Here is a 15,260-nt window from a genome sequence, read left to right as displayed (position 1 = left end):
TAAATGGTGCAATGCTAACAGTGACTGGGAAAATAAAGATGAAAGATACAAACTGTATATAAATTGGTAGTATAGTATAAATTTTTAATGCTGGATCCTGGTGTCAGTCTATCTGAGAGGGTTCCCAGCTATGTCATTTATTAGTATTGAAATCATGGGAAAGTTCCCTAACTTCCTGTGCTTTATGTTAAAATGAGGTTGTTGTGAAGATGAAATACATATATTAGAAGAATAGCTAGGACAGTAAGTGCTGAATAAGTGTTATATATTATTATTATTGATGATGTACTCTTAAAACTTATAGTTGATTTATCTTTTTGATATTCAAAACCCATCAGTATGCAAACATTTTTAGGATAAAGTTACGATATCTTATTTCATAAGGGTTTTAATAAGAATCAACATTTATTTCACATTTTGGAGATTCTAAGTTCTGGTTAAAATCATTTAAATGTTAAGACTTAAAAGGTACAACATGGGCATGAAAAAGTTCTCCTCACCCCAAATCCTGAAGTATAAAGAACTTCAAGAATCAGTGAGTTAAATGTTCCTTATAGTTGAACTTGCATGCCCTGTCTTTATAAGTGGGTTGCTTTGTTCCTTAAATTTTCTAAATGTGGACTTCTTTCCTTTTTGTCTTTCTTCCCCTTTTTTCTTCCTTTCTCCCTTCCCTCCTTATTTTCTTCCCCCTTCTTTTCCCTCCTTCTTCCTTCTTTCCCCTTCCTTCTTTCCTTCCTCCCTTCTTTCCCTCCTTTTTTTCCTTTTCTATTACTTGCAAACAGTACTAAAGAGATAATAACTACTAAAGATAGGACATATTCTCCTTTACTAATTTAATAAATTTACATCAGATATTAGTTTCTAACCTTTTACGATGAACATTGCAAATCATGATGACACCATGTGCTACATAAAAGGCCTAAAGTAAATCAATTTCACTGAAAGCAATATCATGAAATCTCAAGAGAATATTATTGCTTCAGGATGTTTGGATCTCCTATCCCTGAGGATGGTTCAGCAGAAGTCATCAGGATGAGGAGTGATGCCCATATAATTTGAGATATTTTTCTCACCTTAATTCAAGCTATTTTATCATAAAGAAATGTAACTGTCTACTAGTCCTTGTATCTGTTTTGTGAGTTTTTATTTTATAGAGAACTTTTGTTTTCATGAAGTACCTTGATTTCACAATATTTAACCAGAATTTTCATCTGGCCTGGGCAACAGTTTCCTCATATATTTTCTTCATTTGCCACTTATTTTTCTTGTTATTTTCTCTACTTTTTCTTGCAATATTTTTGTATCATATACTGGCACTTTCTCATGCATTGAATAAGGTGAGATCTTCCTCCACTAGTTACTTGTCAAAGGAAGTTGTAGGAGAAGGCATGGTAGTACCCTGACTGCAACAAAAGTTTCAATTGCTTATTATGAAGCCACGTGTATTTTTGTTAAGAGTTATGCTTTCATTTTCTTTAACAGACAATATTGACAGATTTAAGTCACTTATCACTTATTGGTTCTGTTCTGCTTATTTTCTTCACTCATTATATATTTATGCCTAGTGCTCCATTATTGGAATGCTAAGCATGTGAGAGTTATTTATATCCTGCTGTTCAAGATCATCGCAAAGGTTTGATTTTTCAAATTCAAAAAATTGTAACCTCAGGCAAAAATGGGTTAATGTGAGTAAAATAGTTTAATAAAATAATCTATAAAAATCAATAATTATAATTTCTAAAACAAAAATAGCTTGTGAAGAGTAGCATTGTTCTCCAGTTTTGAAAATGTCATAAATGTCTGCTTCATAGAAGGCAATTGACTTCTTATATTTGTTTCTCTTTTAATCTGTTGCAATATATGGTTTTGGTTGAGACAGATGAGGAAATCTGGCCTCATGTAGATATGTAATTGGAAAAAGGAGTATTTTATTTAATTTTTTGTTTTAAAAAATGGAGAGTTTAATAGGCAAGAAGAGAGAAAGCAAAAAGAAGAAGCTCCTCCATACAAAGACAAGAGGGAGGGGTGGCTCCAAAGCTGAAAGAGGAGACCCCAGGAAGGAGTATTTAAATAATCTTTTCAGAGAGTTGTGTATCAACTTATTTAATACTATACCAAAACTCCACAAGTGGTAGTTTCTTAAAGGTTAGTTGTAAAATTGAAGACCATATCAATGAACTTAGCATACTCAGTTACATTAAACTCCACTAGTCTATCTTGCCTTTGAATGGATTTTTTTACCCATGCACAATATTGACCATTTAGACCACTTTTGAAAGGATTTCAGTGGCCTCAAAATAGAGCACCATACTTGGACTCAACTCTTTACTAACCCTTGTATCTATTATTTGAGTTTTTGTTTTATAGAGGAGTTTGCTTTCTAGAGAATTCACTTAGTACTGTAATTCGAGGATTATATTGTGTTTACACGTTCTTCCTTATTAAATATTACTGAACTGCTTTCCAAAGCAATCATAGCAGTTTGCACTCTCATTAACAGGGGATGAGGATTCCATTCATTTTATGTTCTAGTCGATGCTTGATATTGCCCCACTTCTTAATTTTTGTCAAAATGGAAAGTGTGAAATTGTATCCACTGTTTTAATTTGCATTTCCATAGTTATTCATTAGATGTAACATAATTTAATATTAATAATGTTCATGAATAGTTTCAAAATATGCAATTAGTTTTCAATGATGATATTTCTCTAATTATCAGTTTGCTATTGATTTCTAACTTAATAACACTGTAGTCAGAGAATGTTATCTATATGACTCATTAGACATTTAAATTTAAGTTTTTCACAAACCAAAAGAGTCCTTCAAAATTATACTAGAAAGATATCCCCTAATGACATCACTTCTATACAATTCTTGCTATGTGCATGACACATAACCTCAGTTAACACCTGAGATAGGTTTACTATCTCTATTTTACAGATGAAATAACAAGCACGAAGATACTAACACAGTTTGTAGGTAGCAGAACCACAATCCACAAACAGCAGTGCTCTTAGTCACTGAATTATGTACAGGGATTATAATCCCATTAGCAATATGTAAACATTTTCAAAGTGTCTTTTAAAATATCCCTTCCATATGTTCTTATACTTTCTTTTGTTCTCATAAGAGCCAATGAAAGGTGGAATTATCCTCTTTTACATGTGGAAACTAGGGCACCAGAACCACCGTGGTTCTTAAGGGGCAAAGTTAATCAGGGTTATTTCCTCCAACTTGGATCAGTATTTCACTTGGTTCTGTATTCAGTGTGGATACAAGTTAATTTATTTCAATAGAAATTGGGATAACAAGTGACTTAGAGGTTTATGTTCTTTTTTTCCTACAGATTCTAGAATCACCAATGCAATGACTGGGGAAAGGAACAGTACAATTACGAAGTTCATTCTCTTGGGATTCTCTGAATTTCCAAAGCTCACTATTATACTCTTTTCAATATTCCTAGGGATCTACCTCCTGACAGTATCCTGGAACATGAGCCTCATCACCCTTATCAGGATGGACTCCCATCTGCATACACCTATGTACTTTTTCCTTAGTAACCTGTCATTTCTGGACATCTGCTATGTTTCCACTATAACCCCCAAGATGCTCTCAGACTTCTTCAAGAAGCATAAATTCATCTCCTTTGTGGGGTGCAGTATGCAGTACTTCTTCTTCTCTAGCCTAGGTCTAACTGAGTGCTGTCTTCTGGCAGCCATGGCTTATGATCGATATGCTGCCATTTGTGACCCTCTGCTCTACCAGGCCATCATGTCGCCTACCCTCTGCATGCAGATGGTGGCAGGGTCTTTTATAACTGGATTCTTTGGTTCATTTATCCAACTCTGTGCTTTGCTTCAGCTTCATTTCTGTGGGCCAAATGTCATCCACCATTTCTTCTGTGATCTGCCCCAACTTCTGATTCTATCCTGCTCTGACACCTTTTTCTTTCAAGTCATGGTCTCTGTTCTCACAGTGATTTTTGGACTTACATCTGTCTTAGTTATCATGATATCTTATGGTTATATCATTGCCACCATTCTGAAGATCACGTCAGCTGAAGGCAGAGCCAAAGCTTTCAACACTTGTGCTTCTCACCTGACAGCAGTGATCCTTTTCTTTGGCTCAGGTATCTTTGTTTATATGTATCCTAATGCTGGTGATTCCCTGAGCCAAAACAAGTTGGCATCGGTCTTATACACAGTTGTAATCCCCATGTTAAATCCAGTGATCTACAGCCTGAGGAACAAGGAAATCAAAGATGCCCTAAACAGATGGAAGAAGAGAATTTCCCCCTGGTGTTATGGAATGAAATAATGAAATTTATTTCAGATGTATAAATAGTTTAGGAAGAACAACAACTAAACATTTATTTTCAACTCTCCTAAATGTTGGCAGAATTGCAATTGATATGCACTTCTTATGTAAACCCAGAGCTGGCACGAAATCATGTAAATGCATGAAAAGTATCTTCAAATTTAATATCAATTCTTTATCAGTTGTAATCTAATACATTGATAGCCAGGAAAACCACAGATATTTTTTTGTAGCTAGTTGTGGCAGTGGGACAGTTCACCTTGAATATTCCATTTCTATCTAACATGGCACTACCTCAAGAACCAGAGATGCTAGTACTGATCAAGGCTTCCAAGAGACTAGCAAGCCTTTTCATACATCTTATTTTAGGTAGAAAAGGGATAACTATTAACACAGAGAAATCTTTTTAAAAATAATTTCCCAATTAAGTTTAAACTCACATTTAACCCATTCTTTCACCTCTGGAAATTTTGGATTAATTTCTTCGTTTATGGATTTGTCCAAAGCCAAATATTCATATCAGGTAAAAGTCTTGCTAAAGTCACACAGATAGAAATTTGTTGTAATAGAAATGCTTAACATGTCTGCTATAGTTAAGATTTGGTTGACCAGTTAGATAGCTAGGCATTCCTAATAACTCCTTGTATGTTATTACTGTAGTTTCTTTGTTTTTCCATCTTATCTCTACCATGTAACTGGAAAAGAGAATCAGAAATGGTCCCCTGTTGGTGAGGTAATGTAGTCCCTGATTTTGGCATTTCCAGCTGTCTTACTGTTAACATTTTTGTCTTATTTAATAGGCCAAGTCCCTATTAGAAAGTTGTTTTTCCAATAATTAACAAATAGGAAGTGGTTGGTAAAATTATCTGTAAAGAACTGAACCACTGGAACCACAAGAAAGTCTTTGGTTGTTTCCCTTATAACTTACTACAACATAGAGAGGAATATTAGAGAATTGAGATTTAAAACACCAAACAAGGAAAGGAATATGGGGCAGAAAGCACACTTTTGTTATTTATCTTCTGGTAGGATTCTGACTTCCATTATCCAGGCCTGAGATCATGGAAATTTTCAAGAGATTATTTCCGGTAAAAGGCATTTTGTATATCCTCCTACCTCCCTCTGTGTTCAGAAGGAAAAATTTTAAATCCTGTGAGTGGTCAGTTGGTAAAAACTTACAACAAACCTTTTAGATAACAGTAGGTACTGCAATGTGCGAGGTTCTGCTTCTAATACTCCCTGTCTCTGAGGGTAGAATTCAATTTCAGGAAGCTTGGAGGTGAAAGGTGAAAGTTATTTTGGAAGACAACTGATTTACAGTTAGTTATCCCATAGGATTTTGTCAAGAGAAGTTTGAGATGGGGTTCCAGACCTAGATTTCATGTAAAGTTTTTTTGTTGTTGTTTTTGTTTTGTTTAAAACTAACTCTTGTTAGTGACCCCATTCAGACCTCCCTTGGCTTCAGTTTAAAACAAAGTGTATTAACTGATGACTATACTGAGGTTGAGAGAGAAGTAACTCCGTAAGTGCCATTCATTTCACTTGGTTGGATGTTTAATGCTTTTGTGGTCACTGATTATTAAAATCTCTGAAGACAAACACTGCTTGGAGTTGATATCACAACCAGCAGATTGTATTATTATGTAAAATCATTTGAATTATTATGTAAAATTCAAAATCTTAATCACAAAAAACATAATCTTCAGAAAAGAATAATGTAGGCTTTAAGTCAGAAAGCTCTGTCTCTACAGAAGACCAGAATTCTTTTTATTCTGATATTCAAATCATCTGTAGGATATAGATGTATAGGATACATATCCCTGTGCAGAAATTTCTTATAAACAATAAAGGTTCAGAGATTAACTGGTGAGAACAGAGGCTTATAAACTAAAGACAAATTCTTGGACAATATCATATATTTTTCTTTTTGTAACTACTTGTGATTGACATTTTTATATTGGTGATGCTTTTAAAGGAAAAATGTACTTTATGTGATATACTAGGGAAAAATTGTCTGTATATTTAATTACGTTCTATAATATTTTATCAGTCTCTAGGCGGCTGCAGAAACTTATCACCATGGCTGGGAATGAAAGTCTCTGGGATATGGAATAGTAAATTCTGTGCTCTAAGAAGCTGCATTTTCCTTGCTGTGTTAGTAGAAAAGGATGTGGTTTAGTAGCGTCTAGGACTCTGGGCATAAGCTAAACACTCCTGACTCAGCACTGATTGCTAATTGGCAGTTCTGTTTATCACTATATATCTCAATTAATTTATATTTAAAATTTGGACATATACCCATTAATATAATTGCTGGGTCAAATGATATTTCTATTTCTAGATCCTTGAGCAATTGTCAAGTGTCTTCCACAATCGTTGAACTAATTTACACTCTCACCAACAGTGTAAAGTGTTCCTATTTCTCCACATCCTCTCCAGCATCTGTTGTCTCCAGATTTTTTAATGCTCACCATTCTAATTGGCATGAGATGGTATTTCAATATGGTTTTGATTTGCATTTCTCTAATGACCAGTGATGATGAACATTTTTTCATATGTTTTTTGGCCACAAAAATGTCTTCTTTTGAAAAGTATCTGTTCATATGTTCTCTCCACTTTTTGATGGGGTTGTTTTTTTCTTGTATATTTGTTTTAGTTCTTTGTAGATTATGGATATTAGCCCTTTGTCAGAAGGGTAGCTTGTAAAAAATTTTTCCCATTCTGTTGGTTGCTGGTTCACTCTAATGATTGTGGCACTGTTTACAATAGCAAAGAGTTGGAACCAACCCAAATGCCCATCAAAGATAGAATGGATAATGAATATGTGGCACATATACACCATGGAAAACTATGCAGCTGTAAAAAACGATGAGTTCATGTCCTTTGCAGGAACATGGATGAATCTGGAAACCATCATTCTCAGCAGACTGACACAAGAACAGAAAACCAAACACCACATGTTCTCACTCATAAATGGGTGTTGAACAATAAGAACACATGGACACAGGGAGGGGAACATCACACACTGGGGTCTCTTGGGGGGGTGGGGGGCTAGAGAAGAAATAGCAGGGGGTGGGGAGATTGGGAAGGGATAACATTAGGAGAAATACCTAATGTAGGTGACAGCAGGATGGAGGCAGCAAACGACCATGGTATGTGTATACCTATGTAACAGTCCTGCAAGATCTGCACATGTACCCCAGAACTTAAAGCAAAATTAAAAAAATAAATACATAAAATTTGGAAAATTGTATTATATATCCCTATATAACATTTTGCATAAGTGTTCTAATACTTTATTTTTAGAATATGAAGGTAGAAAGTGAAGTAATAGTGGAGCTTTCAACAGGTCCCTAAGTTTTCTAAGTTTAGCCACATCCAGGGAAGTAGACCAATGGATGGCTATATTTATGCAAAGGATGCTTGAGCAGAGTTAGCACCTGCTACACAGGGAATCAGTATATCTGTTTTTCTCTGAGGACAAGATCACTATGTCCACTATAAAAATATCTGACTTGTTTTACAAGATATGCTTTCTACAAGAAACTCATTTCTTTTATAAAGACACATATAGACTGAAAATGAAGAGATGGAAAAAGATAGTTTATGCAAATGAAAAATGAAAAAGAGCAGGAGTACTATACTTAATCAGATAAAATAAATTTTAAGACAAAACCTGTAAAAAAAAAAAAGCAAAGAAAGTTACTATATATTGATAAAGGGGTCAATTCAGCAAGAGGACATAACAATTGTAAATATATATGTACCCAATGGTGAAGAACTCAAATATCTAAAGCAAATATTATTAGAGCTAACTAGAGAGAAAGACCCCAGTGCAGCCATAGTTGGGAGTTAAACACTCCACTTTCATCATGGTACAGATTATCTAGAGTAAAAAGCAAGAAAGAAAAATCAGATAAAATCTTCACTATAGACCAAATTGACTCAATAGACATTTAGGAAACCTTTTAGCCAACACCTTCAGAATACACATTCTTCTTAAGAGGACATGAAATATTCTTCAGTATAGACAATATATTAGGCCACAAAATGAGTCTCAAAAAATTCAAAAATATTGAAGTAGCATCAGGTATCTTTTTTGACCACAAAGAAATAAAAATAGAAATCAATAAGAGAAATTTTGAAAACTATAAAATAAACAGAAATAAAACAACCTTCTCCAGAATGACCATTGAGTCAATAAAAAAGAAGTAAATTAAAAAATGCATTAAAATAGTGAAAATGGAAACACAACAAACAAAACATATATAACTTAGCAAAAATAGTACTGAGAGAAGTTTATATCAAAAAACATCTACATCAAAATAGTAAAAGGCTTTGAATAAATAATCTAGCAATGCATCTTAAGGAACTAGAAAAGCAAGAGCAAAATAAACCCAAAACTAATAGAACAAAATAAATAATAAAGATCAGAGGAGAAATAAATAATAAATAAATAATTGAGACTAAGAAAACAGTACAAAATATAAAACAAAAATGTGAGTTTTAAAAGATAAATCAAATTGACAAAACTTTACCTAGACTAGCTTAGAAAAAAGTGAGAAGACACAAGTAAAATCAGAGATGAAAAAGGAGGTACCATGAATGATACCACAGAAAAGAAAGGATCATTAGAGACTATTATCAGCAACTATGTGCCAGTAAATTGGAAAACCTAGAAGAAATGGATCAATTTATAGACTCATACATCCTACCAAGATGGATCATGAAGAATAGAGAACCTCAATAACCATTAAGAAGTAATGAAATAGAAAGAGTAATTAAAACTCTCCCATCAAAGAAAAGACCAGGACCTGATGGCTCACATTTTCGTTGCTTTGTTAGTAGAAGAGGATGGAGTTTAGTAGCTTCTATTCATTGTTAAATTTCACCAAACGTTAAAAAAAGAAGTAATACCAATCCTACCCAAACTATTCAAAACAAACAAACAAACAAACAAACACAAGGGAATGCTTCCAAACTCATTCTATAAGACTAGAATAATCCAAAACAAGGCAAAGACACAACACAAAAAGAAAACTCTAGGCCAATATCACTGATGAACATAGATAAAAAAATTATCAACAAAATACTAGGAAACCAAATTCAACAATACCCTAAAAAGATACTTTATCATGATCAAGAGGCTTCATCCCAGGGATACAAGTATGGGTTAATATATTCAAATCACTAAATGTGATATGTCACATCAGTCAAATGAAGGACAAAAAGCATATGATCATTCCAATAGACAGTAAATAATTATTCCATAAAATTTGCCATTCCTTCAAAAATAAAAATTCTCAAAAAACTGGATATAGAAGGAACATGTCTCAACATATTCGAGACCATATACAACAAACCCATAGTTACTATCCTATCAAATAAGAAAAAAATAAAAGGCTTTCCTCTAAGATGTGGAACAAGAAGAGAATGCCTACTTTCACCACTTTTATTCAACATAGAGAAATGTAAGGCATAAAAATTGGAAACAAAGAAGTCAAATTATTCCTGTTTGCAGATATGTAATCTTATATTTAGAAAAACTTAAAATGATTAGAACTGATAAAGACTCTACCAAAAACTATTAGAACTGATAAATTTAGTAAAATTGCAGAACACAAAATCAACATATAAAAATTAGTAGCATTTTCATAGGCTAATATTCAGCAATCTGAAGATTCTTGGATTTATAATAGCTATGAATAAAATAAAATACTTGTAAATAACTGAAGAAATGAAAGATCTCCACAATGAAAAATATAAAACACTGATGAAAAAAATTGAAGGAGGACTCAACTAATGGAAAGATATCCTATGTTCATGGATTGGAAGAATCAATATTGTTAAAATGTCAATACTACCCAAGATAGTTTTGGGTATTATTGACATTTTAACAATATTGATTGCATTGGATTCAATGCATCCTATCAAATTATCAATAACATTCTTCACATAAATAGAAAAAAAGATACTAAAATTTATGTGAAATCACAAAATACTCAGAAAAGCCAAAGTGATCCTAATCAAGAAAAACAAAGTTGGAGGCATCACATTACCTGACCCAAATTATACTACAAAGCTATAGTACCAAACCAGCATGGCACTGGCATAACAATAAACATATAGACCAATGGAACAGAATAGAAAACCCAGAAATATATGCACACATTTACTGTAAAATTATTTTTGACAAAGCTGCCAAGAACATGCCTTGGGGAAAGAACAGTCTCTTCAACAAGTCATGTTGGGAAACTAGATATCTATATGCAGAATAATGAAACTAGACAACTCTCCTACCATATACAAAAATCAAATAAAAATGGATTAAAGACTTAAATATAAAATCTGAAACTATAAAACTGCTAGAAGATAATATTGAAAAAGTGCTTTAGGACTGGTCTAGACAAAGATTTTTTTAGTATGACCTCAAGAGCACAGGCAACCAAAGCAAAAATGGACAAATGCAATAACTTTAAGCTGGAAACCTTCTGCACAGAAAAGTAAACAATCCATAAAGTAAAGAGATAACCTCTTGAATGGTATAAAATATTTGCAAACTATTTGAAAAGAAAATCTTACAGCTAAGAGTGCCATATATCATGCGTAGAATTAAAACCTATTTAAAGTAGTTTAAAATATTAAATAGTCTAATTGTTCTGTAAGATCCTTAAGTAATATTTCACTTTTTTTAAGCTGAAGACCACCAACTTTATAAAACTACTTTTGCTCTGAAGACAGAGAGGAAATTGATAATTCTGAGAAAGTGAATTTTACCAAGATTATTTTATCATTTTTCACATAATCAGTTTCATCTCATAACAAAATGACTGTGTAATGATTAACAAATCTCTATCCAAAAAATCCCGCATAGTAGAAATAAACATCTCCTATTAATAAACGAGAAAGAAGGCATTCTTTGACATTCCCAGCCAGATGTGGCTGCTTTTAAATTGATTGCCTGAACCCATTAGTGAGCAACCTAAGAAGAGTAATGTCTTAAGACCTGGATCAAAAATATAATGTAGGCAGCACACAGAGAGAACCTGATTGTTGTTTTCTCTGTCTTCCTGCCTCATCTGGCAGAGAAAACTTCAAGACTAATTTTAGATTTTCAGTAGTAATTAATGATTCAGTAAAATAAACAGCTACATCATGACCTATAGCTCTTCCTCCTCTTTGCCACTCTTCCCTTCCCCAAACCATCAACATCCACATAAACTGAAGTGTCTACTACCTGTCTGGCTTTTTATGGCCTCCCATAGATGAGGTCTTTCCTACCATCTGGGAAGCAGCTGGGCAGCCCTTGCCAGTGAACATTCATCAACCTAACGCCTGGCTCCAGTCATAACTGCCTATCTTCCTTGAAATTGAGCCCTGACAACAGTGCCACTTTTGAGATCAAGCAAATTCAGGTGGTTATATTTTTCCCAAGTCACATCACCTCTGGATAATGTGCAGAGCTATTTTCTGGTCTATTTTAAGAGATAACTTGATGCCACAATGCACGAGAGTTAATTGGATGCATGATTCCCAATGACTCAATGCTTGCTCGTGTTTCTGGTCTCAGAAAGCTTTTTAAAGAAAGGCTCAGGGTGGGTTCTCTCAGCAGGGGATACCACAGCATTGTAGCTTCACAGTAAAGTGTCTACCCCTCTCACCACTCAATGCAAAATCAAAGAATCAGTCTCTTTAAATAATAGAAAGCAGACACTGTGTGGAAGGCTACAGACACCCTACAGATGTGGTTAGGCAACTATTTTCTACGTTTTAGCGTGCTGATTTATAAGTCTATTTGAAGACTGAGAACAGATTTCAGAGAATACCATCTTCTATTTACCATGGATACAGTAAAATAAATTACCTAATGTTTACATTATTTTCAATGAGTGAAACACTTACTTACAAAGACAGACAAGACCTGCTTTAAGCAAAAGTATAAAATTCTAAAAGCAAAGCACACTGCCATGTGTGTACCTACGCAACTGTCTTGCATGCTCTGCTCATGTACCTCAAAACCTATAATCCAATAAAAAATTAAAAAAAATAAAAAAAAAGTATAAAATTCTATAGTGCCACTGTGTCCCTCTTTAAGCCCCTCTCATCCTGATTCTGGATTCTTTGTTCTTTCCATTACCATTTGCCTGTGTTCTCATGCAGCTGTCTTTTCCTGTGACTGGAGGCATCAGTTAAATTCTGGCCCTACCAATGACTGGCTGTGATATTGTGAGCAGCAAATGCAAAAAACCACTGTCTCAGAGTATCCCTTTCTGAAAAACCCTGAAGTGTTTGTTTCAGTCTCAAAACCTCACCAGTTTCCCCAATTTTGAGGTTTCCTTTGCTTGACGTTGCCAGTTACTGTTCCTACTTTTCCATTTTCTTTTCTCCTTTCACTGCTAAAGAGGAATAACTTCCTTCAATACCTGGCCTTTCTCTAATCCCTTCTGAGCCCCATTCCAGATATACCTATGTGAGACTGATGAGTTCCATTCTTACAAATGTGTTGAAATTGTCCTGGGAAGACCACACTTTCTTTCCTTCTTTCCAAATCAATGGCACTCTGTTCATATTTTCCCCCTTTGAGTTCCATGTCATATTCAATAAGTATCACTGGGTGGTGACAGCCTTGAGGATCAGGATAAGAAATTTGGATATCATCAGGCCACGAATCAGCAAAAAAAAAACCTAATGAACTCCTTCACTTATAAAGCATAATCTGCCTGGATATGAAATTCTGGGTTGAAAGTTCTTTTCTTTAAGAATGTTGAGAAGAAAGATCCAAGATGGCCCTTTTAGGAGCAGCTCAGGATTGCAGCTCCCAGTGAAAGCGCAGAGGGTGAGTGGACACCGCATTTCCAGATGGATATTTATTGCCCACAGACCAGGAGATTCCTAGGCGGAAGAGCCCTATGGGTCCCCAGCGCAGCTCTTTTGGCCAATGCAGCTGTTTTGGCTGGTGCAGCTGTTCTGCCAGCACCATGATGCGGTGGCTCTCCATACAAAATACACTAGTCTGGTTGCCCTTTTAAGCTGGCCAGCAGATTCCCAGGCAGCGCCATTGTTTCAGCTGGTGCAGTGGGTCACCGCACAGAAAATCACACAAATCCCGGCACCCTTTCAGCAGGCAACTGGAACACCTAGGAGAGAGTCAATTGTTCAACAACAAAAAAAAGAGGCTCTGAGGCAGGGAGCCAGGTGATAAGGCTCGGCAGGTCCCACCCCCAGAAAACAAACCAAACAAACAGCAATTGGAAACACTCGGAGTTGAGAGTTTCACGGCAAGCACAGCTGAACCCAGGATGGTGCAGCTCGGTGGGGGAGGGGCATCCGCCATTACCGAGGCACTCCACCCCTATGGAGGTAGTCCACCATTGTGGAGGCACCTTGCCATTGCGGAGGCAACCCGCCATTGCTGAGGCAACCCACCATAACAGAGAGAGTCCGCCATTACAAAGGTGGGCCACCATTGCCGAGGCAGTTCTAACCACACCAATATAAACAGGACTACAGGGAAGCTCAATGGCAGCAGGGCGGAGCTCAGCAAAGCCACTGCAGGCAGACAGTGGCTAGGCTGCCTCCTTGCTGGGCAGGGCAGCCCTAAAAAAAAAAAAAAGGAAGCAGCACGACAGACACTCATAAATAAAGCTCTAACTCCTTGGGACAGAGCACCTGGGGAAAAAAAGGCGGTTTATGAGTTCTGCTGCAGCAGACTTAAACATACCTGCCTAGCAGCTCTGAAAGAACAATGGAGCTCACAGCTCAGCACTTGAAGCTCCTATAAAGAATAGACTGTTTCCTCAAGCAGCTCCCTGACCACCGTATGTCCAAAGAGTCACCTCACAAAAGACTAATCAGACAGACATTTGGCAGGCATCATTCTGGGACAAAAATAGCAGAAGAAGAAACTGGTAGCAACCTTTACTGTTCTGCAGCTGCTGCAGGTGATCCCCAGGCAAGCAGAGCCTGGAGTGGACCTCAGCAGTCCTACAGCAGAGGGGCCAGACTGTTAGAAGAAAAACTAAGAAAAAGAAATAACTTCATCATCAACAACCTGGATGTCCACTCAGAGACCCAATCTGAAAATCAGCAACTACACAGAAGACAGGTGGATAAATCCACAAACATGGGAAGAAACCAGCACAATAAGGAAGAAAACACCCGAAACCAGAACACCTCTCCTCCTACAAGGGATCACAATTCTTCACCAGCAAGGGAACAAAGCTGGATGGAGAATGACTGTGATGAAATGACAGAATCAGAATTCAGAAGGTGGGTAATAAGAAACTTCTGTAAGCTAAAAGACCATGTTCTAACTCAATGAAAAGAAACTAAGAACCTTGAAAAAGGATTTGATGAAATGATAACAAGAATGGACAGCTTAGAGAGGAATATGAGTGAATTGATAGAGCTGAGAAACACAACATGAGAACTTCGCAAAGCATGCACAAGTTTCAACAGCCAAATTGACCAAACAGAAGAAAGAATATCAGAGGTCGAAGATCAACTCAATGAAATAAAACAAGAAACCAAGATTAGAGAAAAAAACGCAAAAAGGAATGAACAAAGTCTCCAAGAAATGTGGACTATGTGAAGAGACCTAATCTACATTTGATAGGTGTTCCTGAATGTGACAAAGAGAATGAATCCAAGCTGGAAAATACTCTTCAGGATATTAACCAGGAAAACTTCCCCAACATAGCAAGGCAGGCCAATATTCAAGTCCAGGAAATACAGAGAACACCACAAAGATATTCTTCAAGAAGAACAACCCCAAGGCACATAATCGTCAGATTCATCAGGGTTGAAATGAAGGAGAAAATGTTAAGGGCACCCAGAGAGAAAGGTCGGGTCACCCACAAAGGGAAGCCCATCAGACTCACAGCAGATCTCTCAGAAGAAACCCTACAAGACAGAATAGAGTGGGGGCCGATATTCAACATCCT

At 35.9% G+C, this 15,260-nt stretch overlaps 1 protein-coding gene across 1 annotated transcript; it reads left to right on the top strand.

Annotated features, from left to right (window-relative positions):
• Window positions 1-3,354: 3,354 nt before the first annotated feature.
• On the top strand, window positions 3,355-6,319 carry LOC100398759 (olfactory receptor 5AN6-like). Its single transcript, XM_017978154.4, has one exon. The coding sequence runs from the start codon at window positions 3,367-3,369 to the stop codon at window positions 4,315-4,317; it is 951 nt and encodes a 316-aa protein (XP_017833643.4). The 5' UTR covers window positions 3,355-3,366; the 3' UTR covers window positions 4,318-6,319.
• Window positions 6,320-15,260: the final 8,941 nt, after the last annotated feature.

Source organism: Callithrix jacchus, chromosome 10 (assembly GCF_049354715.1).
Source record: "Callithrix jacchus isolate 240 chromosome 10, calJac240_pri, whole genome shotgun sequence".
NCBI lineage: Eukaryota > Metazoa > Chordata > Mammalia > Primates > Cebidae > Callithrix > Callithrix jacchus.
This window is presented reverse-complemented; position numbering and strand designations above follow the sequence as displayed.

Coding starts and splice junctions, on each gene's coding strand:
- LOC100398759 (XM_017978154.4), top strand. CDS start 3,367: ATGACTGGGGAAAGGAACAGTACAATTACGAAGTTCATTCTCTTGGGA.